At 43.1% G+C, this 26,827-nt stretch overlaps 1 protein-coding gene across 1 annotated transcript in view; it reads right to left on the bottom strand.

Annotated features, from left to right (window-relative positions):
* Positions 1 to 26,827, bottom strand: part of LOC126092761 (probable cytochrome P450 9f2) — a 45,132-nt gene that overhangs the window by 1,052 nt on the left and 17,253 nt on the right. The window contains exons 5-6 of the mRNA XM_049908488.1: positions 20,996 to 21,138; positions 8,779 to 8,991 (exon numbers count right to left, since the gene is read on the bottom strand). Coding sequence (XP_049764445.1) covers positions 8,779 to 8,991; positions 20,996 to 21,138 — 356 coding nt within the window. The remainder of the gene's footprint in view (positions 1 to 8,778; positions 8,992 to 20,995; positions 21,139 to 26,827) is intronic.

The following is a 26,827-nucleotide window of genomic DNA, read 5'->3' as shown; positions in this document are numbered from 1 at the left end:
GTCTGGAGTGAAGCAACGTTCTAATTAATACCAAAGGTATTCCATTGGGTTCAGATCAGGACTCTGGACAGACCAATCTATTTCAGGCACGCTATTGTCTATAAATCATTACCCCACACATGCTGCTTTATGACAGAGTGCAATGTCACGCTGATACAGTTATCGTTTTCTCCAAGCTGTTCCTCTACTGTACACAGTACAGAACGCTGTAAAATGTGTTCATATCTTTCCACATTGTGTTAGCTGGACTGCTGATGGCACTTTGCCACTCACAGGTGTTTCATTCTGCTGATTTCATTCGCTTCTTTACAACAATCCTCCGCGATGCTCGACAACCCTTGTCTGTTGTTACATGAGGCCTGCCTGGCTTCAGTTTAGCTACGACTGTTCCTGAGATTTTCACCTTCACATCCACATCACCAACAGTCGACTTGGGCAGCTTTAGAGGGATTGAAACGTCCCTGGTGGATTTGTTACCAAGGTGACATCCAATGAGTAGCCCACATTCAAAGTAACTGAGCTCTCCTGACGGACATGTTCTGGTGTTACCTCTTCTCTACTGGCAGCACAGCACTCCTCGTCTCCTTGTACACTGGAGGGTCTGCCTCTCGTGACATCTAGTGGTCAATTGCACATTGCTAATATTTGAGAACATTTCTCATGAAGAAACAGTGTTCTGGGTAAAAATACTGTACAGGACAGCCGGATTGGAAGGCGGTGGGCGGGAATAAACCATTAGGACAGTTTTAGGTAAAAGGCCATCTATTGGCAGTAAATGCATTGAAATAGGTCACATTGTCAGGCCTAGGGAGGCGAGGGTGAGACAGAGCGTAGTCAGGGGTGAAATGTGGTTCGCATAGCTAAGGAAATGTGGTGTCTGCCTTTCGAACAAGTCCGACTGGCGTAGCAGCAAGTGAAAAAACAAAGTCCACAGGTCCACAGCACCGAGAAGGGCAGGAGATGTTGACTGCTACAGGGCGCGCGATCAAGAGAGATCCCTGATGGAGGGCGGCAGAGTACGTCCAGCATGGCCACGCGGCTTCCTCAGCCCTGATTAGTCAGAAGCTGATAAACCCGCGGGAGCGGCATAGAAATTTCCAGAGCACGGCCTGCTCAATGTCGCAAAGACGGCATTACCTTTTCAGCACACGAGGGAGGCGTGTGATCGAGATTGCCTACCCCTGTACTGACTTGCTGTTGCTGGACCATGGGATGGGAAAATTACAAGCAGCCGAACCTGCCGGCTAATGTTGTTGTTGTTCTGGTCTTCAGTCCTGAGACTGGTTTGATGCAGCTCTCCATGCTACTCTATCCTGTGCAAGCTTCTTCATCTCCCAGTATCTACTGCAACCTACATCCTTCTGAATCTGCTTAGTGTATTCATCTCTTGGTCTCCCTCTACGATTTTTACCCTCCACACTGCCCTCCAATGCTAAATTTGTGATCCCTTGATGCCTCAAAACATGTCCTACCAACCGATCCCTTCTTCTAGTCAAGTTGTGCCACAAACTTCTCTTCTCCCCAATCCTATTCAATACCTCCTCATTAGTTACGTGATCTACCCACCTTATCTTCAGCATTCTTCTGTAGCACCACATTTCGAAAGCTTCTATTCTCTTCTTGTCCAAACTAGTTATCGTCCATGTTTCACTTCCATACATGGCTACACTCCATACAAATACTTTCAGAAACGACTTCCTGACACCTAAATCTATGCTCGATGTTAACAAATTCCTCTTCTTGAGAAACGCTTTCCTTGCCATTGCCAGTCTACATTTTATATCCTCTCTACTTCGACCATCATCGGTTATTTTACTCCCTAAATAGCAAAACTCCTTTACTACTTTAAGTGTCTCATTTCCTAATCTAATTCCCTCAGCATCAACCGACTTAATTTGACTACATTCCATTATCCTCGTTTTGCTTTTGTTGCTGTTCATCTTATATCCTCCTTTCAAGACACTCTCCATTCCGTTCAACTGCTCTTCCAAGTCCTTTGCTGTCTCTGACAGAATTACAATGTCATCGGCGAACCTCAAAGTTTTTACTTCTTCTCCATGAATTTTAATACCTACTCCGAATTTTTCTTTTGTTTCCTTTACTGCTTGCTCAATATACAGATTGAATAACATCGGGGAGAGGCTACAACACTGTCTTACTCCTTTCCCAACCACTGCTTCCCTTTCATGCCCCTCGACTCTTGTAACTGCCACCTGGTTTCTGTACAAACTGTAAATAGCCTTTCGCTCCCTGTATTTTACCCCTGCCACCTTCAGAATTTGAAAGAGGGTATTCCAGTTAACATTGTCAAAAGCTTTCTCTAAGTCTACAAATGCTAGAAACGTAGGTTTGCCTTTTCTTAATCTTTCTTCTAAGATAAGTCGTAAGGTCAGTATTGCCTCACGTGTTCTAACATTTCTACGGAATCCAAACTGATCTTCCCCGAGGTCGGCTTCTACCAGTTTTTCCATTCGTCTGTAAAGAATTCGCGTAAGTATTTTGCAGCTGTGACTTATTAAACTGATAGTTCGGTAATTTTCACATCTGTCAACACCTGCTTTCTTTGGGATTGGAATTATTATATTCTTCTTGAAGTCTGAGGGTATTTCGCCTGTGTCATACATCGTGCTCACCAGATGGTAGAGTTTTTTCATGACTGGCTCTCCCGAGGCCATCAGTAGTTCAAATGGAATGTTGTCTACTCCCGGGGCCTTGTTTCGACTCAGGTCTTTCAGTGCTCTGTCAAACTCTTCACGCAGTATCTTATCTCCCATTTCGTCTTCATCTACATCCTCTTCCATTTCCATAGTATTGTCCTCAAGTACATCGCCCTTGTATAAACCCTCTATATACTCCTTCCACCTTTCTGCCTTCCCTTCTTTGCTTAGAACTGGGTTGCCATCTGAGCTCTTGATATTCATACAAGTGGTTCTCTTTTCTCCAAAGGTCTCTTTAATTTTCCTGTAGGCAGTATCTATCTTACCCCTAGTGAGACAAGCCTCTACATCCTTGCATTTGTCCTCTAGCCATCCCTGCTTAGCCATTTTGCACTTCCTGTCGATATCATTTTTGAGACGTTTGTATTCCGTTTTGCCTGCTTCATTTACTGCATTTTTATATTTTCTCCTTTCATCAATTAAATTCAATATTTTTTTCTGTTACCCAAGGATTTCTATTAGCCCTCGTCTTTTTACCTACTTGATCCTCTGCTGCCTTCACTACTTCATCCCTCAGAGCTACCCATTCTTCTTCTACTGTATTTCTTTCCCCCATTCCTGTCAATTGTTCCCTTATGCTCTCCCTGAAACTCTCTACAACCTCTGGTTCTTTCAGTTTATCCAGGTCCCATCTCCTTAAATTCCCACCTTTTTGCAGTTTCTTCAGTTTCAATCTGCAGTTCATAACCAATAGATTGTGGTCAGAATCCACATCTGCCCCAGGAAATGTCTTACAATTTAAAACCTGGTTCCTAAATCTCTGTCTTACCATTATATAATCTATCTGATACCTTTTAGTATCTCCAGGATTCTTCCAGGTATACAACCTTCTTTTATGATTCTTGAACCAAGTGTTGGCTATGATTAAGTTATGCTCTGTGCAAAATTCTACAAGGTGGCTTCCTCTTTCATTCCTTCCCCCCAATCCATATTCACCTACTATGTTTCCTTCTCTCCCTTTTCCTACTGACGAATTCCAGTCAGCCATGACTATTAAATTTTCGTCTCCCTTCACTACCTGAATAATTTCTTTTATCTCGTCATACATTTCATCTATTTCTTCATCGTCTGCAGAGGTAGTTGGCATATAAACTTGTACTACTGTAGTAGGCATGGGCTTTGTGTCTATCTTGGCCATCATAATGCGTTCACTATGCTGTTTGTAGTAGCTAACCCGCACTCCTATTTTTTTATTCATTATTAAACCTACTCCTGCATTACCCCTATTTGATTTTGTATTTATAACCCTGTAATCACCTGACCAAAAGTCTTGTTCCTCCTGCCACCGAACTTCACTAATTCCCACTATATCTAACTTTAACCTATCCATTTCCCTTTTTAAATTTTCTAACATACCTGCCCGATTAAGGGATCTGACATTCCACGCTCCGATCCGTAGAACGCCAGTTTTCTTTCTCCTGATAACGACGTCCTCCTGAGTAGTCCCCGTCCGGAGATCCGAATGGGGGACTATTTTACCTCCGGAATATTTTACCCAAGAGGACGCCATCATCATTTAATCATACAGTAGAGCTGCATGTCCTCGGGAAAAATTACGGCCGTAGTTTCCCCTTGCTTTCAGCCGTTCGCAGTACCAGCACAGCAAGGCCGTTTTGGTTAATGTTACAAGGCCAGATCAGTCAATCATCCAGACTGTTGCCCCTGCAACTACTGAAAAGGCTGCTGCCCCTCTTCAGGAACCACATGTTTGTCTGGCCTCTCAACAGATACCCCTCCGTTGTGGTTGCACCTACGGTACGGCCATCTGTATCGCTGAGGCACGCAAGCCTCCCCACCAACGGCAAGGTCCATGGTTCATGGGGGGGTACCGGCTAATGCTGGACTGTAATGAGAGAATAAAATAAACAAAAAAAATGGCTCTGAGCACTATGGGACTTTACTTCTGAGGTCATCAGTCCCCTAGAACTTAGAACTACTTCAACCTAACTAACCTAAGGACATCACACACATCCATTCCTGAGGCAGGATTCGAACCTGCGACCGTAGCGGTCGCGTGGTTCCAGACTGTAGCGCCTAGAACCGCTGGGCCACTCCTGCCGGCAATAAAATAAACCCTTTGAAATAAATTAACGATAGAATCCCCTACTGTCTGGCTCAACCTTACAGTACTTTAAAAATGGACACAAACAGTCTCGGCTGCAAAACCATTTGTTTCCATGGTAACCGGTTTCGATCAGTTTTTGACAACCCTTAGTCCCTCATACTGAAATATGAATATAGAATCGATTTAGAGGGATGTCTGATAATAGTAGTAACATATAAAATACAGTATATACAACGAATATTAAAAGAAGAAATTATACCCATGATGGTAGGCGGTGGCGGTGAATGGAGCGGGTATTGTTAACTCCACAAACGTCACCTGGCAAGGAGAGCAACGCAGTTGTTGGTTAAATACACGATGCTCTGCCCACTGCACACCGAATTACATCAACGAGAGCCAATTAGGTACAGATCACATAAACAGTTATTACAATAAGGTATATACAGAATAGTTACACGAAAGCGAATAACAAATGAACAAATACGCGCATTTCATTATATAAAGTAATTGCGACAAACAGCATTTCATCAGTGTGAGAACACCCGCCGTCCGGAGTGGCCGTGCGGTTCTAGGCGCTACAGTCTGGAGCCGATCGACCGCTACGGTCGCAGGTTCGAATCCTGCCTCGGGCATGGATGTGTGTAATGTCCTTAAGTTAGTTCGGTTTAATTAGTTCTAAGTTCTAGGCGTCTGATGACATTAGAAGTTAAGACGCATAGTGCTCAGAGCCATTTTTTGAGAACACCGATAACCATCTGTGGGCATTTGTCGCAAACTTGTAGATTGTATGCCAGCAAGGACAGTGGTTAAAAAATGGTTCAAATGGTTCTGAGCACTATGGGACTACTCCCCTTGAACTTAGAACTACTTAAACCTAACTAACCTAAGGACATCACACACATCTATGCCCAAGGCAGGATTCGAATCTGCGACCGTAGCGGACGCGGTTCCAGATTGTAGCGCCTAGAACCGCTCGGTCACCCCGGCCGGCGACAGTGGTTAAGCAACACCAATGGTTGCCATGGAGACGGCATTGTCGTATCGATATGCGCTATCCAGATGAAGACCATTTTAGAGCTGCAACAGCTACTGGATGTTAAATACGTACTGGCATGCATGTCGACATGTAGAAATGCATGCCAGGTACTGCAGATTGCTGCTAGATGGTAGTGCCAGTCAAAATATTGTTTGAGTGACGCCGTTATTCGCAATGGAAATGGCGTGGAGGTATCGATGTTCACTTTTCAACGGAACACGATTTCAAAGTTGTGATAGCGACTATCTGTTACAAAACACTGGTAAGCAAGTAAGATGACTGTCGTCATATGTGTCAGATCCCCCAGATGAGATCGCCCAAGTAACCAACAAGATAAAAAGTAAAGTAGTATACATAATATCTCGAGCGTGTAAAAATAAGTTATATCAAAAGAACTACGGCAAAAAAATCTCATTGACTCATCGAGGTAGTCAAAACCACAAAACAATGAGCATAAGAAGTTGAAGTATGAAAAAACTGTGAACATATTTGTTTACAGTCATAAATATTCCACGAAATTCCATAATATAGGCGTACATACTGTCAGACGTACGGAAATATAGATTACATCACTATCATTTAATACGTCATAGACAACTCTAAGTAGTCATAAACGTAAAATGAACGCACAAGCAGTCAGAAAGTAAAAACGATACTGGGAATATAGTTAATTACAGTCACATATGTCCATTAAATAGCAATAAGTGTCAAGTTAAAATTATTATTTGGAGAAATAAAAGGGGAATTAAAACGAACGGAAGTAAAATAGCGTTCTTTAACTAGCCTAGAGCAAAATCGTCATATTACATCAAAGGAGGTACTGCACAGTAATTGTTATACAATTGACTGGGCCTTTTAAGGTAATCATGAATAAAAAATAAAAAAATAAGCAGCCAATAGTTTAAAATAAAATGAGCAAAGTTTTATACAGTCAAGAAAACATTCCATAAAATATAAAATAAAGAATAAAAGAGAAACAAAAGAGCAGAAACATTTTATAGTAACTCATCAAAAAGACCACAGAAATATTTTTCATGTGAAGTGTAATTGCCTGTTGAGTATGGACGACAGTTTATTTTTGTAGTGAACACAAATTTCTGTTTCTTCTAATGTGTTAAGTACACTTTGTGATCAAAACTATCCGAACACCCCCAAATACATACGTTTTTCGTATTAGGTACATCGTGCTACCACCTACTGCCAGGTACTCCATATAAGCGACCTCAGTAGTTCAAATGGTTCAAATGGCTCTGAGCACTATGGGACTTAACATCTATTGTCATCAGTCCCCTAGAACTTAGAACTACTTAAACCTTACTAACCTGAGGACATCACACAACACCCAGTGACCTCAGTAGTCATTAGACATCATGAGAGAGCAGAATGGGGCGCTCCGCACAACTCAGGGACTTCGAACGTGGTCAGGTGATTGGGTGTCACTTGTGCCATACGCCTGTACGCAAGATTTCCACACTCCTAAACATCTCTAGGTCCACTGTTTCCGATGTGATAGTGAAGTGGAGACGTTATGGGACACGTACAGCACAAAACTGTACAGGCCGACCTCGTGTGTTGACTGACACAGACCGTCGACAGTTGAAGATGGTCGTAATGTGTAATAGGCAGACATCTATCCAGACCATCACACAGGAATTCCAAACTGCATCAGGACCCACTGCAAGTACTATGACAGTTAGGCGGGAGGTGGAATTTCTTGGTCGAGCAGCTGATCATGAATCACACATCACTCCAGTAAATTCCAACGATACCTCGCTTGGTGCAATGAACGTAAACATCGAACAATTGAACAGTGGAAAAACGTTGTGTGGAGTGACGAATCACAGTACACAATGTGGCGATCCAATGGTAGGGTGTGGGTATGGCGAATGCCCGGTGAACATCATCTGCCAGTGTGTGTATTGCCTAAAATTCGGAGGCAGTGGTGTTATGGTGTGGTCATGTTTTTCATGGAGGAGGCTTGCACCCCTTGTTGTTTTGTGTGGCACTATCACAGCACAGGCCTAAATGGTTCAAAAGGCTCTGAGCACTATGGGACTTTACAGCTGAGGTCATCAGTCCCCTAGAACTTAGAACTACTTAAACCTAACTAACCTAAGGACATCACACACATCCATGCCCGAGGCAGGATCCGAACCTGCGACCGTAGCGGTCACGCGTTTCCAGACTGTAGCGCTTAGAACTGCTCGGTCACACCGGCCGGCCAGCACAGGCCTACATTGATGCTTTAAGCACCTTCTTGCTTCACTCTATTGAAGAATAATTTCCGGATGGCGACTACATCTTCTACATGTACATGTACATCTACACCTACATTTATACTCCGCAACCCATCTAACGGTGTGTGACGGAGGGCACTTCACGCGCCACTGTCATTACCTCCCTTTTCTGTTCCAGTCGTGTATGGTTCGCGGGAAGAACGACTGCCGGAAAGCCTCCGTGCACACTCGAATCTCTCTAATTTTACATTCGTGATCTCCTCGGGAGGTATAAGTAGGGGGAAGTAATATATTCGATACCTCATCCAGAAACGCACCCTTCCAACACGATTGACCACCTGTTCATAATGCACGGCCTGTGATAGAGTGGTTACACGGCAATTACATTCCTGTAACGGACTGGCCTGCACTGATTCCTGACCTGAATCCTATAGACCACCTTTGGGATGTTTTCGAACACCGACTTCGTGCCAGGCATCACCTACCGACATCGATAACTCTCCTCAGTGCAGCACTCCATGAAGAATGGGCTCCAATTTCCGAAGAAACCTTCCTGCACCTGATTGAACGTATGCTTGCGAGAGTGGAAGCTGTCATGAAGACTAAGGGTGAGCTAACACCATATTAAATTCCAGAATTACCGGTGGAGGGTGCCGCGAACTCGTAAGTCATTTTCAGCCAGGTGGCAGCTGGCAACAGGAACAGTACTGAAGCGATCCTCACCAGAGACGACGCGGTCGAGTAGCTCCATCTCCTGCAGCTTCTCGTACGTGAGCTCCGCCCCAGTGGCTGCCACCACCTCCTCCCGCAGCTGCTCCTGCACGTCCGCGTTGTGCGCCAGCTCGAACAGCGTGAAGGCGAGGGCAGTCGCGCACGGGTCGCACCCCTCCGTGAAGAACATCGTCCCGTGCGCTGCGATGTCTTCTAAGTTGTAACCTGCAAGCCCCACCCGGGATTAAATGGGTAATTGTTTCTGAATATTAGTTCAGGTGTCTACTGGTTGTGTACGTCGTGCCAAAGACACCGACATGGAGCTCTGTACACTTAATGCTACTATTATTTTACACCATAGTGAGGGATGGAACAAGAGGAAGCTTGGTGACATCTGTGACTTTGTAACTGATTTACTTCGTTGAGTAGCGATGTTCTACATCTACATTTATACTCCGCAAGCCACCAAACGGTGTGTGGCGGAGAGCACTTTACGTGCCACTGTCATTACCTCCCTTTCCTGTTCCAGTCGCGTATGGTTCGCGGGAAGAACGACTACTGGAAAGCCTCCGTGCGCGCTCGAATCTCTCTAATTTTACATTCGTGATCTCCTCGGGAGTTATAAGTAGGGGAAAGCAATATATTCGATACCTCATCCAGAAACGTACCCTCTCGAAACCTGGACACCAAGCTACACCGCGATGCAGAGCGCCTCTGTTGCAGAATCTGCCACTTGAGTTTGCTAAACATCTCCGTAACGCTATCACGCTTACCAAATAACCCGCGCCGCTCTTCTTTGGATCTTCTCTATCTCCTCCGTCAACCCGACCTGATACGGATCCCACACTGATGAGCAATACTCAAGTATAGGTCAAACGAGTGTTTTGTAAGCCACCTCCTTTGTTGATGAACTACATTTTCTAAGGACTCTCCCAGTGAATCTCAACCTGGTACCCGCCTTACCAACAATTAATTTTATATGATCATTCCACTTCAAATCGTTCCGCAGGCATACTCCCAGATATTTTACAGAAGTAACTGCTACCTGTGTTTCTTCCGCTATCATGTAATCATACAATAAAGGATCCTTCTTTTTATGTATTCGCAATACATTACATTTGTTATGTTAAGGGTCAGTTGCCACTCCCTGCACCAAGTGCCTATCCGCTGCAGATCTTCCTGCATTTCGCTCCAATTTTCTAATGCTGCAACTTCTCTGCGTACTACAGTGTCATCCGCAAAAAGCCGCATGGAATTTCCGACACTATCTGCTAGGTCATTTATATATATTGTGAAAAGCAATGGTCCCAAACCACTCCGCTGTGGCACGCCAGAGGCTACTTTAACGTCTGTAGGCGTCTCTCCATTGAGAACAACATGCTGTGTTCTGTTTGCTAAAAACTCTTCAATCCAGCCACACAGCTGGTCTGATATTCCGTAGGCTCTTACTTTGTTTATCAGGCGACAGTGCGGAACTGTATCGAACGCCTTCCAGTGGCGGTTGTTGTGTAAGAGCTCAAGACCGCATGAACAGTCTGTGGCAGTGATATTTTTCATGTCTGGTGCAAAGTGAGATCAAAAGTGCGCGAGAGTTTTTTTTGGTCATGTGTTGTTTTTTATCTTTGCCGTAAGACTATAGGATCTCCTAGTTTTTGTTACTTCTCTGTTGTTTTTAGTTTTCTTCTCAGTGTGAGTTTTCACGAATAAATAGTACTCCGTTAACTCATTATACCGGACGGCTATGCAATTATTTGTTGTAGGCAAGTCGCCTACATAATTGGTGACCCCGACGTGATCACGAGAAGTTCACCTTGGTGATAAGTAATTTGGACCATCAGACCTCGGTTTTGGTATCTGACATTTTAGTGAACCCGCCTACTGAAGGAGCATACTGTAGACTGAAAGAAGAATTAATTTCTCGGTGTGTGAAGTCAGTCGACATCAGAGTCAAACAAGTATTGTACCAAGAGAAACGGGGAGATAGGACCCCGTCAGAATACTGGCGTCATTTACGCAGCCTGGTAGATAGATCGACAGTCTCTGATAGACTGTTACTCCACGTATGGCAACAACAGCTACCAATGCAAGTAAGAACTACACTAGCTATATACGACGAAAGATCAGTTGACAAGCTGCTGCTCGCTGCAGACAGAATCTACGAGACGCACGAGCCTACTGCAACAGTCGCAATGACGTCGACAGATGCCACGTACGGTAACTACCATTACCAGCAAGACCAAACTGACGATATAACAGTAAACTGTGCCGCGGTCGCACCGCGACAAACAACAAAAAGTTCAAACGAAATTAGAGATTTAAAAACTGCAATAGATGATTTGCGAGCGCAACTACGCACGCTACAACGACCACAAATTATCTTTAAGCGCAAGAGAGACCGGGCTGGGCGTGAAACACGAAGTCAACAAGAGGACGAGTGTAAGGTGTGTTTGTACCATATACGTTTTGGGAGAAATGCTGCAAGATGTACATCACCATGCGCCTATTCAGACAACCAAGGTATGTACAGAAACAGTGCAGTGTTTTCATGTCAGCGACAACAGTCGTCAATACATATGCCTCCTGCTTCGAAAAAATTGTATGTATCAGACGTACTTACGGGTACAAGGTTTTTGGTGGATACCGGGTCAGACATTAGTTCGCTTCCTGTCAGCCATGCGCCACACAACGAAAAAGACATACAGCCACGTTTGAAGGCAGTGAATAACTCGGTGATTACCACGTACGGATGTAAAGTGTGCAAGATTGATGTGGGTTTTTCCAAACAGTTTACCTGGTCTTTTGTGATAGCTGGTATATCAGAACCTATTTTGGGCGCTGATTTTCTGGCACATTTCGAGTTGGCGGTCGACTTACAAGGAAAACGTTTGTTAAATCTGACGGACAACAGTGCAATATCAAGCACTAAAGGGCATACAACTTGTGAGAAGCTACAGGCGATTGGCAACTCTGTAGTCGAAGAGCTACATGACGAAGAGAAGATTCGGAGATGTTCTGACGGACAGACAAAAGAAGTTAAACATAGTACGGTTCACTATATTCGTACCACGCCAGGACAACCGGTTTCACAACGAGCACGTAGAATCGCACCAGAGAGAGTGACAGAAACAAAGGCGATATTCGAGGAAATGTTACAGGCGGGAATAATTCGCCGGTCAGACAGTCCGTGGTCTTCACCCCTACACTTAGTACGTAAGAAAGATGGATCATGGAGACCGTGTGGGTATTACCGAGCATTAAACTCAAGAACCATTCCAGATAGATACCCAGTACCTAATATACAGGTCTTCACATGTGCTTTGGCCGGCGCGAAAATTTTTAGCGTCCTCGATTGCAAGAAACCATACAACCAGATACCGGTGGCTCCAAGAGATGTTCAGAAGACAGCAGTGATTACACCATTTGGATTATTCGAGTTTTTATTTATGCCTTTTGGCTTTAAGAACGCAGCACAGACTTTGCAGCGATTTATCGACGAGGTGATAAAGGGATTAACATTTTGCTTTGCTTATCTTGATAACATTTTGGTTTTCTCTCCGGATAGTCAAACACATGAACAGCATCTGTGTCAACTTCGCAAGCGTCTATCTCACTACGGAGTCGTTTTAAACGAAAATAAATGCGTCATGCACAAGAACCAAGTCACTTTCCTCGGCCATACTGTGTCATCAGAAGGTATACTGCCTCTGCCACAGAAGATCGCGGCGATACAGGCCCTTCCGAAACCGACAAACTACCAAGAGCTACGACGATACATGGGATTAATAAATTTTTATAGACGTCACCTACCAGCAACGGCTGCGGTGCAAGCACCACTCACTGATGCACTCAAGGGACACGACGCCAAAGGTCGACGAATTGTTAAGTGGACACAAGAAATGGACAAAGCATTTAATGATCTTCAAGCAAGCCTCAGCAAAGCAGTGTTGCTCGCTCACCCAGTTCACTACGCACAATTAGCTATTGTTGTAGACGCGAGCCAGTCAGCAATAGGGGCGGCGCTGCACCAGCGTGTAGAACGGCAATGGCAACCACTACGGTTTTTCTCTAAAAAGTTACAGACTGCACAACGGAAGTGGAGCGCGTATGACAGAGAATTGTTCGCGATCTACGAAGCAATTCGATACTTCCGCCCACAAATAGAGGCTAGACCAGTGACTGTGTTTACAGACCACAAACCCATAACATCGGCTTTTAAAAACACCAGTGATAAATGCTCACCAAGACAGTTCCGTTATATTGAGTTCATAAGTCAGTTCACGACAGATATACGCCATTTAAGAGGCGCAGAAAATTTAGTGGCTGACTATTTTTCACGTATTTGCGGGATTTCAGAAATTATAGACTATGATAAACTTGCAATGGAACAGACCAAGGATGCAGAGCTACGACAGCTGTTAAACGACCCGTCTACAGGTCTGAAGTTCGAGCAAATTCTGGTGCCTAACTCCAAGCGGAAGCTGTGGTGCGACTTTTCTCAGGGCAGACCAAGACCATTCATTTCAGAAATATTGCGCAAGACGACATTCGACAGTGTCCACACACTATCGCACCCAGGAGCCAACGCTACAATAAAGCTGCTGACAGACCGCTATGTGTGGCCTTCTATGAAAAGAGACGCGCGCCTTTGGGTACGTTCCTGCATTCCTTGTCAACAGAGTAAAGTAGGACGACATGTGCGTGCTGATATTGGAGATTTTAAAGGTACCTCTTCTAGATTCGCACCCGTTCACATAGCCATGGTTGGACCTCTCCCACAGTCAGAGGGTTACAGATATTTGTTTACGGCCATAGATAGGTGCACAAGATGGGCAGAAGCAACTCCAATAGTCGATATTTCAGCCGAAACTACTGCTAAGACGTTTCTGTGTACGTGGGTTGCCCTTTTTGGATGCCCCCTTCATGTCACAACTGACCAAGGACGTCAGTTCGAATCTACGTTGTTCCTCGAGCTATCCAAAATGTGCGGTTCCCAACGCCACCACACGACTGCCTATCACCCTGCCAGTAATGGTATGGTCGAACGATGGCACAGAACACTCAAAGCAGCATTGATGTGTCATCAAGAGAGATGGACGGAAGCATTACCATTAGTGTTGTTAGGCCTGCGGACAGCTCACAAACCCGATATTGGTGCATCAGTTGCCGAGATGGTTTACGGCGAGCCGCTACGGATTCCTGCAGATTATTTAGTACCAACCTTACTACCCGGATCAGAGGGCCTCACACACTGGGTGCAGCAGCTAAAACGTCACTGCACAAATATACGTTGCCCGCCACCTTCTCGCCATGGTAACCGTAAGGTGTTTGTACACAAAGACTTGTACAATTGCTCTCACGTAATGTTGCGAACAGACTCAGTCAAATCGCCTTTACAACCACCATATACAGGCCCATTTCAGGTGCTGAGTAGAAATAAGCATACCGTGGACATAATGTACAATGGTGTTCCGACAAAGGTATCGATTGAACGTGTCAAGCCAGCATGGGTTTTACCCTCTCCGACCTCTGACGCCACGCCTGTGCATCAACACATGATGGACGCAGAGCATACCCAAACACCGCTCAGTACATCGTCCGAGACAGGTGAATCACCACCGCAAACAACAACGTCACCGCCCCCGAGACACCCGACGCACACCAGAGCTGGACGTCGAATAAAATTCAAGTATCAAGATATCCCTGGGGCTCCGCACTTTAAGGGGGGGCTGTGTGGCAGTGATATTTTTCATGTCTGGTGCAAAGTGAGATCAAAAGTGCGCGAGAGTTTTTTTTGGTCATGTGTTGTTTTTTATCTTTGCCGTAAGACTATAGGATCTCCTAGTTTTTGTTACTTCTCTGTTGCTTTTAGTTTTCTTCTCAGTGTGAGTTTTCACGAATAAATAGTACTCCGTTAACTCATTATACTGGACGGCTATGCAGTTATTTGTTGTAGGCAAGTCGCCTACAAGTCTAACTTTTGACACTTTTCGCATTTAATGATTATTTTTCTTTGAATGCTGTTAAACGTAATGTAGATGTAGTAATCTGAAATACACAGCACTAAATCTGCCACACTATGCTCCTGTAGACCCAGTAAAACTTGACATCAGGGGCACGAGTACACCTTCAGTTGTGCACGTTTTAAGGGGTTTTGCACTTGCACTTCTGGCGTGATGTAACTGCCTTACGGGCCAAATACTACTCAATTACAAGTTTACATTAGTGCCATGAGGTGGTAGCACACTGCAGCAGACTTTTATCCCCCTTTGCCCGACATACGATGTGCAACAATAAAGTAATGAGACTCATTTTCTTTGGAAGATGTGGCAACCCTGCAGACTTGCGTATGCACAATATCTTTGGCCTTAGTCTCTAAGATGCTTCTAGTCCAAGCAGCACGTTGATGCAACTGCTCAGTCATGAGTTGTGCTGTAATAAGTTAAGATATGTTTGTGTCTCTCGTCACGGAAAACGAACCGCATAATATTGCGCAACGGTATGCCATTTCTTTTTGTGTTAAATTGGGTGAAAACGCGACGACAACTTACGGTAAGCTTCAGAAGGCTTTTGGAGAGGAGGTTATGTCAAGAGCTAAAGTTTTTCATTGGCATAAAATGTTTAGTGAAGGCAGAACGAATGTTGAAGATGAAGACTGCAGTGGACGGCCATCAACCTCACAGGCGGATGTCAAATTGGCCAGAGTGTGTGAACTCGTACGATTTGTTCGAAGATTATACATGAAAATGATTGCAGAAGAACTGAACATTAATCGAGAAACAGTTTGTCTAATAATAACTGAAGATCTTGGTATGAGAAAGATTTGTGCAAAAATGGTCCCCAAGCATCTCACACCACAACAACGAGAAACACGGAAAAATGTGGCTGCCGATACGTTAGAGCAAACGGAAATCAATCCAGAATTGTTGAGCCGCGTTATCACTGGTGATGAAAGTTGGTTTTCTCAGTACAATCCAAGGACAAAACGCCAAAGTTCGCAATGGTGCTCAAATTGATCACCCAGACCAAAAAAAGCTCGCATGTCAAAGTCAAAAGTGAAATTTATGCTTGTATGCTTCTTTGATTCCAAGGGAATTGTTCATAAAGAGTAGGTGCCTCCTGGACAAACATTTAACCAATATTACTACAAAGAAATTTTAGGAAGACCTCGTAAAAGAGTTCTTTGTGCCCATGCCAACATTGCTGAGAATTGGATTTTGCATCACGATAATGGGCCATCCCACACTGCTTTGTCAGTACAGCTATTTTTAACCTCAAATCAAATTTCAGTACGGCCACAGCCACCTTATTCACCAGATATCGCTCCGTGCGACATTTTTCTATTTCCAAGAGTCAAAACAGCGGTCACGGGACACTATTTTCAAACAACACAAGATGTCCAAGAAGCTGCGACGAGGGTCTTGGAAGATATTACAGAAGATGAGTTCCAGAAATGTTACCATCAATCGCAGAAGCGCTGGAAAAAGTGTGTGCAATCGGAAGGGAACTACTTTGAGGGAGACAACACTAAACTTGACTAAAACCGTAAGCAACATTTTTTTCGCATCGGTCTCATTACTTTATTGTCGCACCTCGTAAATCCCGGTAGACAGCAGCACATTCCTCAGATATGCCAATTCACTCTCTATATAGTAAAATTAGATCAGACATCAATATACGTTGTAGTTATACTGACAGAAAACCTATTTTCTGGGATTCTGAACGAGATACAGAAAATTAAGTTATGTATTTTGCCATATAGTAAACCATTTTATGTGCTGAGATTAAACCACATCATCGCCGATTGTGAGACAGTAGGATTTATTCATGTTTCTGACATCTGTTGATCTTATGGTGAGTCATGCTTATCTGTACTGTAGACTCGCATTATACATATGTATGAACATTCGTGCAAAACTCTCATTGGTTTCTCCGATGTTCACTTAAATGTGGGGTCGAAGGCGGTGTGCTTTTGGACCTTGTGGCTCTCAGCGCCTCATTCGTAGTCAATGCCATGTTGGTAGACAGTACCGTACTACTTGAATTTAATCATTTCCGCATACGGCTGTTTGGGTTGGTTGTTTACTGTGGAGGAATCGGCTTTCCCGTGCAGTATCAACATGAACTCTGTTGAATCCGTTTTAAGTGCTAACAGAATAGGAAATTACCAGGAATAATTAGCCGCGAAGGAACTAGGGCCTCCCAGACCAGATCCGTTGTCTGAGAAAATGACGAAATCAAATAAGCATGACAACAAAGCGAAAAGTTGACAATGAAGTGTATAATAAGCATAAGTTGTCTTGTGGGTGCAACGCAAAACTGTCTGATTTTCACCCCAGACGTTAATTCCGTTAATTCGTTAACTAATGCACGTATTAGGAACCTCGAACATTTTTCTAAAAACATAAAAAAAACACAAAAACTCCCACTTACACAAAAATGCGAGACAGAGAGTAATGAAAGCTTAAATATTATTTCGTTCTTGCCATCAACTGTACTTAATTACGTACAAGATAACAAAATTCTACAGAAACAATTTTTTCAGACAAGTTATGCATATTATCCTTACTATTATTATTATTATTGTTACTGACAGCGGCTGAAATCGTAGAAATAGAGGATCTAGAATTAGTCACAGATTAAAGTTAAAAGCATAAATAACATTCCTCCATAACGTTTAAAATCTTTGGTGAAAGTATCCACCATACAACTATTTATGTCGGTTGGTACAATTTGTGAGTCTGTGTCCCAGAGATAGCAGGAGCAGCTAAGTACAGGAACATCACACAATCTGTTTAACAGCTCGTGCATCGAAGCTGCTGAGAAGAATAATGTACAGAAAGATGTGTACAGGGGGATGTGTTAGATGGTGATCTCTTGGTTTTATGAAAGGTAAAGGCAGCAGAGAAGCAGTTCTGATGTTGCACAATAGTAAGTAGGTTGAAAGCACAGACACAGTTTGGTTGAGGTCAATCATGTACACAGACAGCTTGTTAGTGGTCATACACAGTATGTTGCATAGTGATTGCAACCAAGTTGGTAGATCACGTGGCTGCTTTCACAGGTGACCCTGCCCTTGATGGAGTAGAAAATGCTTGTGTCAGGGCTGGTAATTGGAGGGTGTATGGAACAAGACTTACATCTAGATCTATTCCAACAGTATTAGCCATGGTACAAGGGGTTGGGAGCAGAAGGGCAACAGGGATAGACAAGGATATTGCACAGGTTGGATGTGCTGTGGAAAGGATATTTCTCATTCCATGCCATGACAACAGGTAGTCTAAGTGCTTGTGGAGAATGTGATTCAGTTGTTCCAGTCTTGGGTAGTAATTGGTGATTAAGGCGGCACTCCTTTGAGGCTGCTCAGTTGATATATGATAGTTGATAGGTGACTGGAAAGACAAGATGCAGGAAATCTGTTGCTAGACAAGGTGAGGAGAGTGAGGAATGCCCAGTGAGACTGGGCATATTTGGAGAAGTACTGATTGTCACTACAGATGCAACAACATTGTGTGTTTAGGCTGTACTGAAGGGATTGTTGGTGTGGAATGGGTGGTAGCTGTCAAAGTAGAGGTTAGATTAGATTAGATTAGATTTACTTTCATTCCAATTGATCCGTAGTGAGGAGGTCCTCCTGGATGTGGAACATGTCAGACACTGTTAGATAGGCTTGACATGAATGGGAGTACTAATGTAGTCATCCCTGAGGTAGGGTCAACATCAAAGAAGGTGGCTTGTTGGGCTGAGGACAATCAGGTGATACAAATTGGGAGATGGAGCTGAAATTCTGGATGTGGATAGGATGTTCTCACCCTCAATCCACATGCTGAAGATGTCATTAATGAATTTGGAGGAGTTTGGGATTCTGGATGGCTAGGAAGGATTCATCTAGATGGCCCATAAATAGGTTGTCACAGGATGGTGTGGTGTGGATGCCCATTGCTGTACCACAGAGTTTTTGTAGGTGAAGTCTTCAAATGAAAAATAATATTTTGGGTAAGGTTATAGTTGGTCATGGTGACCAGAAAGGAGGTTATATGCTTAGAGTCAGTCAAGTATTGGAAAATGTTATGTTCAGTAGCAACAGTGCCATGGACGTTAGGGATGTTGGTGCAGAGGGCAATGGCATTGATAATGAAGTGCAGTGGCTAGGGGTAAATGACCAGGAACTGTGAAGAATTGGTAGAGGATGTAGGCAGGTCATTGTCCTCTTAATTGCCTCTATCCTCTTCCCTGCTTCTACTTCAGCCTACACACACCTTCTGTCTTACATTATTGTAGGATAGTCAGGTACCAGTGAGTAAGCAAGCAGTTCTTTTATAAACATTCTGCTGTGATTAAAAATGCTGGTTACAGCTTACTGCTTTAGTATTAGCTACTTATACAAAATTAGTTGCCAATATGATCGAATAACTTCTGGAATGAAAATTATAGCTCCAAAAACTGTTATTAAACCATAGGAGAGTTAAGTAATAAGCAACATCTCAAGTACATGACTTAGTGAACCTGGTCAGTTTTTGCATTGACTGAAATTAATGCATGCTCTTTAACATCAAGTGTTCATCTCTGTCTTCTTTTTCTAGACTGATTGACTCTTTGTGTGAATTGATAGCATGAAAACCACTAGTAAGTATACTTTCTGACAGGAGAGTGTAAATATTTCTAGGATCCCTTCCAATGTCATACACAGCATTAGGAATATGTTGTTGTTGTTGTCGTGGTCTTCAGTCCTGAGACTGGTCTGATGCAGCTCTCCATGTTACTCTATCCTGTGCAAGCCTCTTCATCTCCCAGTACCTACTGCAGCCTACATCCTTCTGAATCTGCTTAGTGTATTCATTTCTTGGTCTCCCTCTACAATTTTTACCCTCCACACTGCCCTCCAATACTAAATTGATGATCCCTTGATGCCTCAGAACATGTCCTACCAACTGATCCCTTCTTCTTGTCAAGTTGTGCCACAAACTCCTCTTCTACCCAATTCTATTCAATACCTCCTCATTAGTTATGTGGTCTACCCATCTAATCTTCACCACATTTCGAAAGCTTCTATTCTCTTCTTGTCTAAACTATTTAGCGTCCATGTTTCACTTCCATACATGGCTACACTCAATACAAATACTTCCAGAAACGACTTCCTGACACTTAAATCAATACTCGATATTAACAAATTTCTCTTCTTCAGAAATGCTTTCCTTGCCTTTGCCAGTCTACATTTTATATTCTCTCTACTTTGACCATCATCAGTTATTTTGCTCCCCAAATAGCAAAACTCCTTTACTACTTTAAGTGTCTCATTTCCTAATCTAATTCCCTCAGTGTCACCCGACTTAATTTGACTACATTCCATTATCCTCGTTTTGGTTTTGTTGATGTTTTGTCAAAAGCTTTCTCTAAGTCTACAAATGCTAGAAACATAGGTTTGCCTTTCCTTAATCTTTCTTCTAAAATAAGTCATAGGGTCAGTATTGCCTCACATGTTCCAACATTTCTACGGAATCCAAACTGATCTTCCCCGAGGTCGGCTTCTATCAGTTGTTCCATTCGTCTGTAAAGAATTCGCTTTAGTATTTTGCAGTTGTGACTTATTAAACTGATAGTTTGGTAATTTTCACATCTGTCAACACCTGCTTTCTTTGGGATTGGAATTATTATATTCTTCTTGAAGTCTGAGGGAATTTTGCCTGTCTCATACATCTTGCTCACCAGATGGTAGAGTTTTGTCAGGACTGGCTCTCCCAAGGCTGTCAGTAGTTATAATGGAATGTTGTCTACTCCTGGGGCCTTGTTTCGACTTAGGTCTTTCAGTGCTCTGTCAAACTCTTCAAGCAGTATCATACCTCCTATTTCATCTTCATCTACCTCCTCTTCCATTTCCCTAATATTGTCCTCAAGAACATCGCCCCTGTATAGACCCTGTATATACTCCTTCCACCTTTCTGCTTTCCCTTCTTTGCTTAGAACTGGGTTTCCATCTGAGCTCTTGATATTCATACAAGTGGTTCTCTTTCCTCCAAAGATCATTAGGAATATACAGGTAGCAAATTAATAAAACAGTCTAAGAGCTGACTTTTAGACAGAAAAAAAAACTATTCAACAGTTCTGAAAATACTAGAAGCAGAAACAATTCTAAATTGGATCATTCATTTTCATAGAAGCATAGAAGTACACAAGAACATCAGCATTCATGAAGAAAAAAATTCTAAAAGAGGACAATGAAACACTAACAGACCTGTGTTCTCATCTGAGTCTGTTTTATGTATCTGCATCATCATTTGCATGAAATCCATCCTCTTGAAATTGTTCTCATCCCGATAGGAAACAACATGTTTCACTGCTCTATAAAAGAAGTCTGACACTTCAGCATCAACTATCCTGTGGGCAAAATCATTGATAAAATTGCAGGAGTCGAAGTTCAATGATAAATATGTCAAAACATTAAGGAAATTGTTTCTGCGCTGAATTTATTATTATTATTATTATATACATCTGTGAATGTTGCACATATATCACCAGAGGTGTAGGTGAATTTAATAAATAGTTCAAACAATGGAAAAGCCAGGTTGGCATGTCAATAATAAAAAGGAAAGGATAGATTGCTACTCACTGTAAAGATGACACATTGACTTGCAGACAGGCACAATGAAAGGACGGTTACACATTTAGCTTTTGACCAAAGCCTTCTTCATTAAAGAAAACACACACACACCTTCATTCACACTAACAAGCATGCCTCACACACACATGACCACCATGGCAGCCATGTATGCATGAAGTGTCCTTGCTTGTGTGAATGAATGTCTGTGTGTTTTCTTTACTGAAGAAGGTTTTGGTCGAAAATTAAATGTGTAACAGTCCTATCATTGAGCCTGTCTGCAACTCAATGTGTCATCTTTACAGTGAGTAGCAATCTATCCTTTCCCTTATTGTGAAAAGAATAGCTGCCACTCACCATATAGCGGAGATGCTGAGTCACAGATAGGCACAACAAGAAGACTGTTACAAATATAGCTTTCAGCCAATAAGACCTTTGTCAAAATTAGATGACAGATACACACATACACACTCATGCAAATGCTATTCACACACACAGAACTGCAGTCTCAGGCAACTGAGGCCACACTCAGTTGCCTCAGTTGCCTGAGACTGCAGTCATGTGTGTATGAATAGCATTTGCATGAGTGTGTATGTGTGTGATTGTCATCTAATTTTGACAGTGGCCTTACTGCCCAATAGCTACATTTGTGACAGTCTTTTTGTTGGGCCTATCTGTGACTCAGCATCTCTGCTATATGGTGAGTGGCAACTTTTATTTTCACAATATTGTTACATTCCATCCTGGTTTTTCCATTGTTTGATATTCTTTCCCTTTTATTGTTAATAAATAATTCAGTGTGTTCAACTTATGGAAACAGTCTCTGTAAACATGAAAAAGTGTTTAATGTTTTGTTATTTTGTTACTGCACATTTATCACAGATACAGTGTGTTTTTCATTTTGAAATGAAAACGTTTGAAATGAAAAATGGCTACAGTAAGTGGCCTCATTAGCAGTAATGTCATAAAAAATCAAACACAGAGGTTTCACCTTAATTCTAAACATGACCAACAGTGGCTCAAGGGCTGCCACTGCTGTTACTGTATCATGTAGAGGGGAGAAATCATAAACTATGGTATGTCTCCACTGTGCACAGTGTTGTTGCATTCATGCTCAGCACTATGATTATAAAACAAATAACAAAGTTAGCCATCATTGGCTGGAATGTGGTAAAGGAATTGGACAAATGGCTATGTGAGCTTCTACAGTATTCCAAGATTACTTTAGGAAATAGCGCTCTTCATACATCCTACAATAAGTTTATTCAGTGCGATAAATTTGGAGGAGTTTGCAGGTCAGATAATGCCTATTCCATTAAATGTGGAAAAGTCCAAGGTATTAAACAAGAAAGTAAAATTACTAGGTTACAGGGAGGGTGGGCTTCATCTTACATGAACTACAGTGAAGCTGATGAAGTGTAAAATGCTTGCACTGTGCAATTGACTGTTCCATATGTGTACCAGCCAGGGTTGATTATTACTTACACTAAATAATTCCAGGGATATCTTTGCTGGATATGGCATGCCAGATTGTCAGTTTTGAGGAATGGTGTGGTCACACTTGATAAATTGAGTTTCAACTGTGAACCACATGCTGCCTTCATCAAATCCATCACTACCAGTCATGGTATTTTCCTTGTTGCACAGCACAAATGGATATGGCATGGACATTCAAAACTTTACAGATACCACAAGGTGTGAGGTGTTCTGCAAATGTGTATATAATGTATAATGAACTCTTTTAATTGAGTCTGACTTTCCATTTTTTTAAATAGACATTGTTGGATCATATTGAACTGCCACACCAACAGATGACAATTTCCACCTGTTGATATTTTTGGCTTATCTGGCTTTGTCTAAATCTTTACATCATTCTAGTGTTGCTCAGTCACTCACTACCACACTTTATCTCTGAAATTTTTGTCAGTCACATGGATCAAATTTATTACTCGATGGGCTGCTTTAATCATGCCATTGTAAGCACTACACAGGGATGTTATTGCTTCATCATTTCCACTTCTACAAAACCAGTCTTTCCATTTCCAGAAACTGCACTTAGAAGTATTTGTTAATCTTGTCAATATAACTGTGCTTGGTAGAATTTATCTATTTTAATATATCAATAAACTGAAGGGTTCAGCATAGGAAAGTGCTAACCCTCAATTAACTTATGACAGATCTGATCACCTCATCTGTAGTATACTTGAATGCACCACATGCTGATAAGAAGTAATTCCACATGTACTGATAGATAGAACTGTCTTCTGCATAAAACTGTTTTATCTTATTGCATTTTAATTTTTTTCTTTGTATTTATTCCAACACATAACATGCAACAACTCAAAATCCACTCCTGTGGATTAGTATTTTCCTTCAACAACCCGTTCAGTTATCAGTTTCCTTGCAGATTGATATGGAAATTAATTTTTTTATACTTATGTGGTAATTTATTTTGTATATTAATAGATATATACAGTGTGTAAATATATGTATAGACAAACGAGAAATGGAACATCTACTTACCAGTCACTAAAGGAGGAACAACTGGTGTAGAGCTGAAATACATAAACATATAGAAAAGTACTTTCAGCTGTATGATAAATATGTATGTCTCTCAGCCCTGCAATTGCTGTTCTTACCTTGGCTCCACTTCTAATATTGTTAGTATTCTTTTTCCACTTCCATATTGAATAGAAAAAGTACCACCATATGACTCTAGCAGTGTAAGCAACAAAAATTTCAATTCAGTAATGTAACGCATGAAAATATCTATCCACAGTTTTTTTTTTCTTTTTTTAAAAAAAGGAAGTAGAGTACATCTACACTCCTGGAAATGGAAAAAAGAACACATTGACACTGGTGTGTCAGACCCACCATACTTGCTCCGGACACTGCGAGAGGGCTGTACAAGCAATGATCACACGCACGGCACAGCGGACACACCAGGAACCACGGTGTTGGCCGTCGAATGGCGCTACCTGCACAGCATTTGTGCACCACCGCCGTCAGTGTCAGCCAGTTTGCCGTGGCATACGGAGCTCCATCGCAGTCTTTAACACTGGTAGCATGCCGCGACAGCGTGGACGTGAACCGTATGTGCAGTTGACGGACTTTGAGCGAGGGCGTATAGTGGGCATGCGGGAGGCCGGGTGGACGTACCGCCGAATTGCTCAACACGTGGGGCGTGAGGTCTCCACAGTACATCGATGTTGTCGCCAGTGGTCGGCGGAAGGTGCACGTGCCCGTCGACCTGGGACCGGACCACAGCGACGCACGGATGCACGCCAAGACCGTAGGATCCTACGCAGTGCCGTAGGGGACCGCACCGCCACTTCCCAGCAAATTAGGGACACTGTTGCTCCTGGGGTATCGGCGAGGACCATTCACAACCGTCTCCATAAAGCTGGGCTACGGTCCCGCACACCGTTAGGCCGTCTTCCGCTCACGCCCCAACATCGTGCAGCCCGCCTCCAGTGGTGTCGCGACAGGCATGAATGGAGGGACGAATGGAGATGTGTCGTCTTCAGCGATGAGAGTCGCTTCTGCCTTGGTGCCAATGATGGTCGTATGCATGACTGGCGCCGTGCAGGTGAGCGCCACAATCAGGACTGCATACGACCGAGGCACACAGGGCCAACACCTGGCATCATGGTGTGGGGAGCGATCTCCTACACTGGCCGTACACCACTGGTGATCGTCGAGGGGACACTGAATAGTGCACGGTACATCCAAACCGTCATCGAACCCATCGTTCTACCATTCCTAGACCGGCAAGGGAACTTGCTGTTCCAACAGGACAATGCACGTCCGCATGTATCCCGTGCCACCCAACGTGCTCTAGAAGGTGTAAGTCAACTACCCTGGCCAGCAAGATCTCCGGATCTGTCCCCCATTGAGCATGTTTGGGACTGGATGAAGCGTCGTCGCACGCGGTCTGCACGTCCAGCACGAACGCTGGTCCAACTGAGGCGCCAGGTGGAAATGGCATGGCAAGCCGTTCCACAGGACTACATCTAGCATCTCTACGATCGTCTCCATGGGAGAATAGCAGCCTGCATTGCTGCGAAAGGTGGATATACACTGTACTAGTGCCGACATTGTGCATGCTCTGTTGCCTGTGTCTATGTGCCTGTGGTTCTGTCAGTGTGATCATGTGATGTATCTGACCCCAGGAATGTGTCAATAAAGTTTCCCCTTCCTGGGACAATGAATTCACGGTGTTCTTATTTCAATTTCCAGGAGTGTATTTTCCAACTTCTGATGGCAGACACATATTCCAGGTGGATGGAGAATCAATTACAAAACTGAGTGTAGAGAGACATTTTCTATTTATGGTGTTGAGAGGAACTGGTACTGAATGGATTACTGTTATGGATAATAAGAGATGAAATATAGAAGATTCCATGGAAAGAGTAGAGGAACAACTGCTAATCTTCAGTATTGCACTGAGTGCAATGTTGCATACTGTGTTCCGAGTCTGCTTTTAATGGATATTCTTCATTAACAATTATAGAGGTGAATGGCAATCACATTCACAAAAAGTGCAGCAAATTAACTCTGATGTGAAACTTCCTGGCAGATTAGAACTGTGTGGTAGACCGAGACTTGAACTCGGGAGCTTTGCCTTTCGCGGGCAAGTGTTCTACCAACTGAGTTACCCAAGCATGACTCACGGTCTGTTCTCACAGCTTTAATTCTGCTAAAGTACCTCATCTGCTACCTTCCAAACTTCACAGAAGCTCTCCTGTGAACCATGCAGAACTGCTAAGCCATGTTTCCGCAATATCCTTTCTTCCAGGAGTGCCACCTAACATCCCCAGTGCCTATGGACTTGCCGCTATTGAACTTCACTTTTCACAACATCCCAGCAACTACAGACCTACAACCTCTTTTCTTATCACCATGATCAACTATATCATCACCCACAATTCCTCCTCCTTTGAGGGAATCCCTTAAATTTTTGATACAGCAATGGGAATTTGCATGTCACCATCCTATGCCTAACCATCCAGAAACCCAAACCAATCACCTAGTTCACAATTATTAATGACATTTTCATGATCTGAACTGAGGATCAAAACATGGTATCCCCATTCCTCCAGATCCTCAACATCTTCTCCTCCATTCACTTCACCTGGACCTCTTCAGCCCAACAAGCAACCTTTCTCGATATTGACCTCCACCTCAGGTATGGCAACACCAGTATCTCTGTCCACATCAAACCTAGTAGCCACCATTAATACCTCTACTTCAACAGCTGTCACCCTTCCCACACCAAGAAGTCCCTTCCATGCAACTTAGCCACCCATGGTTGTCACATCTGTAGTGACAAGCCATCTCTCTCCAAAAATGGTGAATTTATTCTCCACACCTTGTCCGGAAACAGATCTCTTGTACCTTGTCCCTCCAGTCACTTATCACCGCCACACAGGCACTGCACATCCCCAAAGGAGCACCACTCCTGTGACT

Source organism: Schistocerca cancellata, chromosome 7 (assembly GCF_023864275.1).
Source record: "Schistocerca cancellata isolate TAMUIC-IGC-003103 chromosome 7, iqSchCanc2.1, whole genome shotgun sequence".
NCBI lineage: Eukaryota > Metazoa > Arthropoda > Insecta > Orthoptera > Acrididae > Schistocerca > Schistocerca cancellata.
This window is presented reverse-complemented; position numbering and strand designations above follow the sequence as displayed.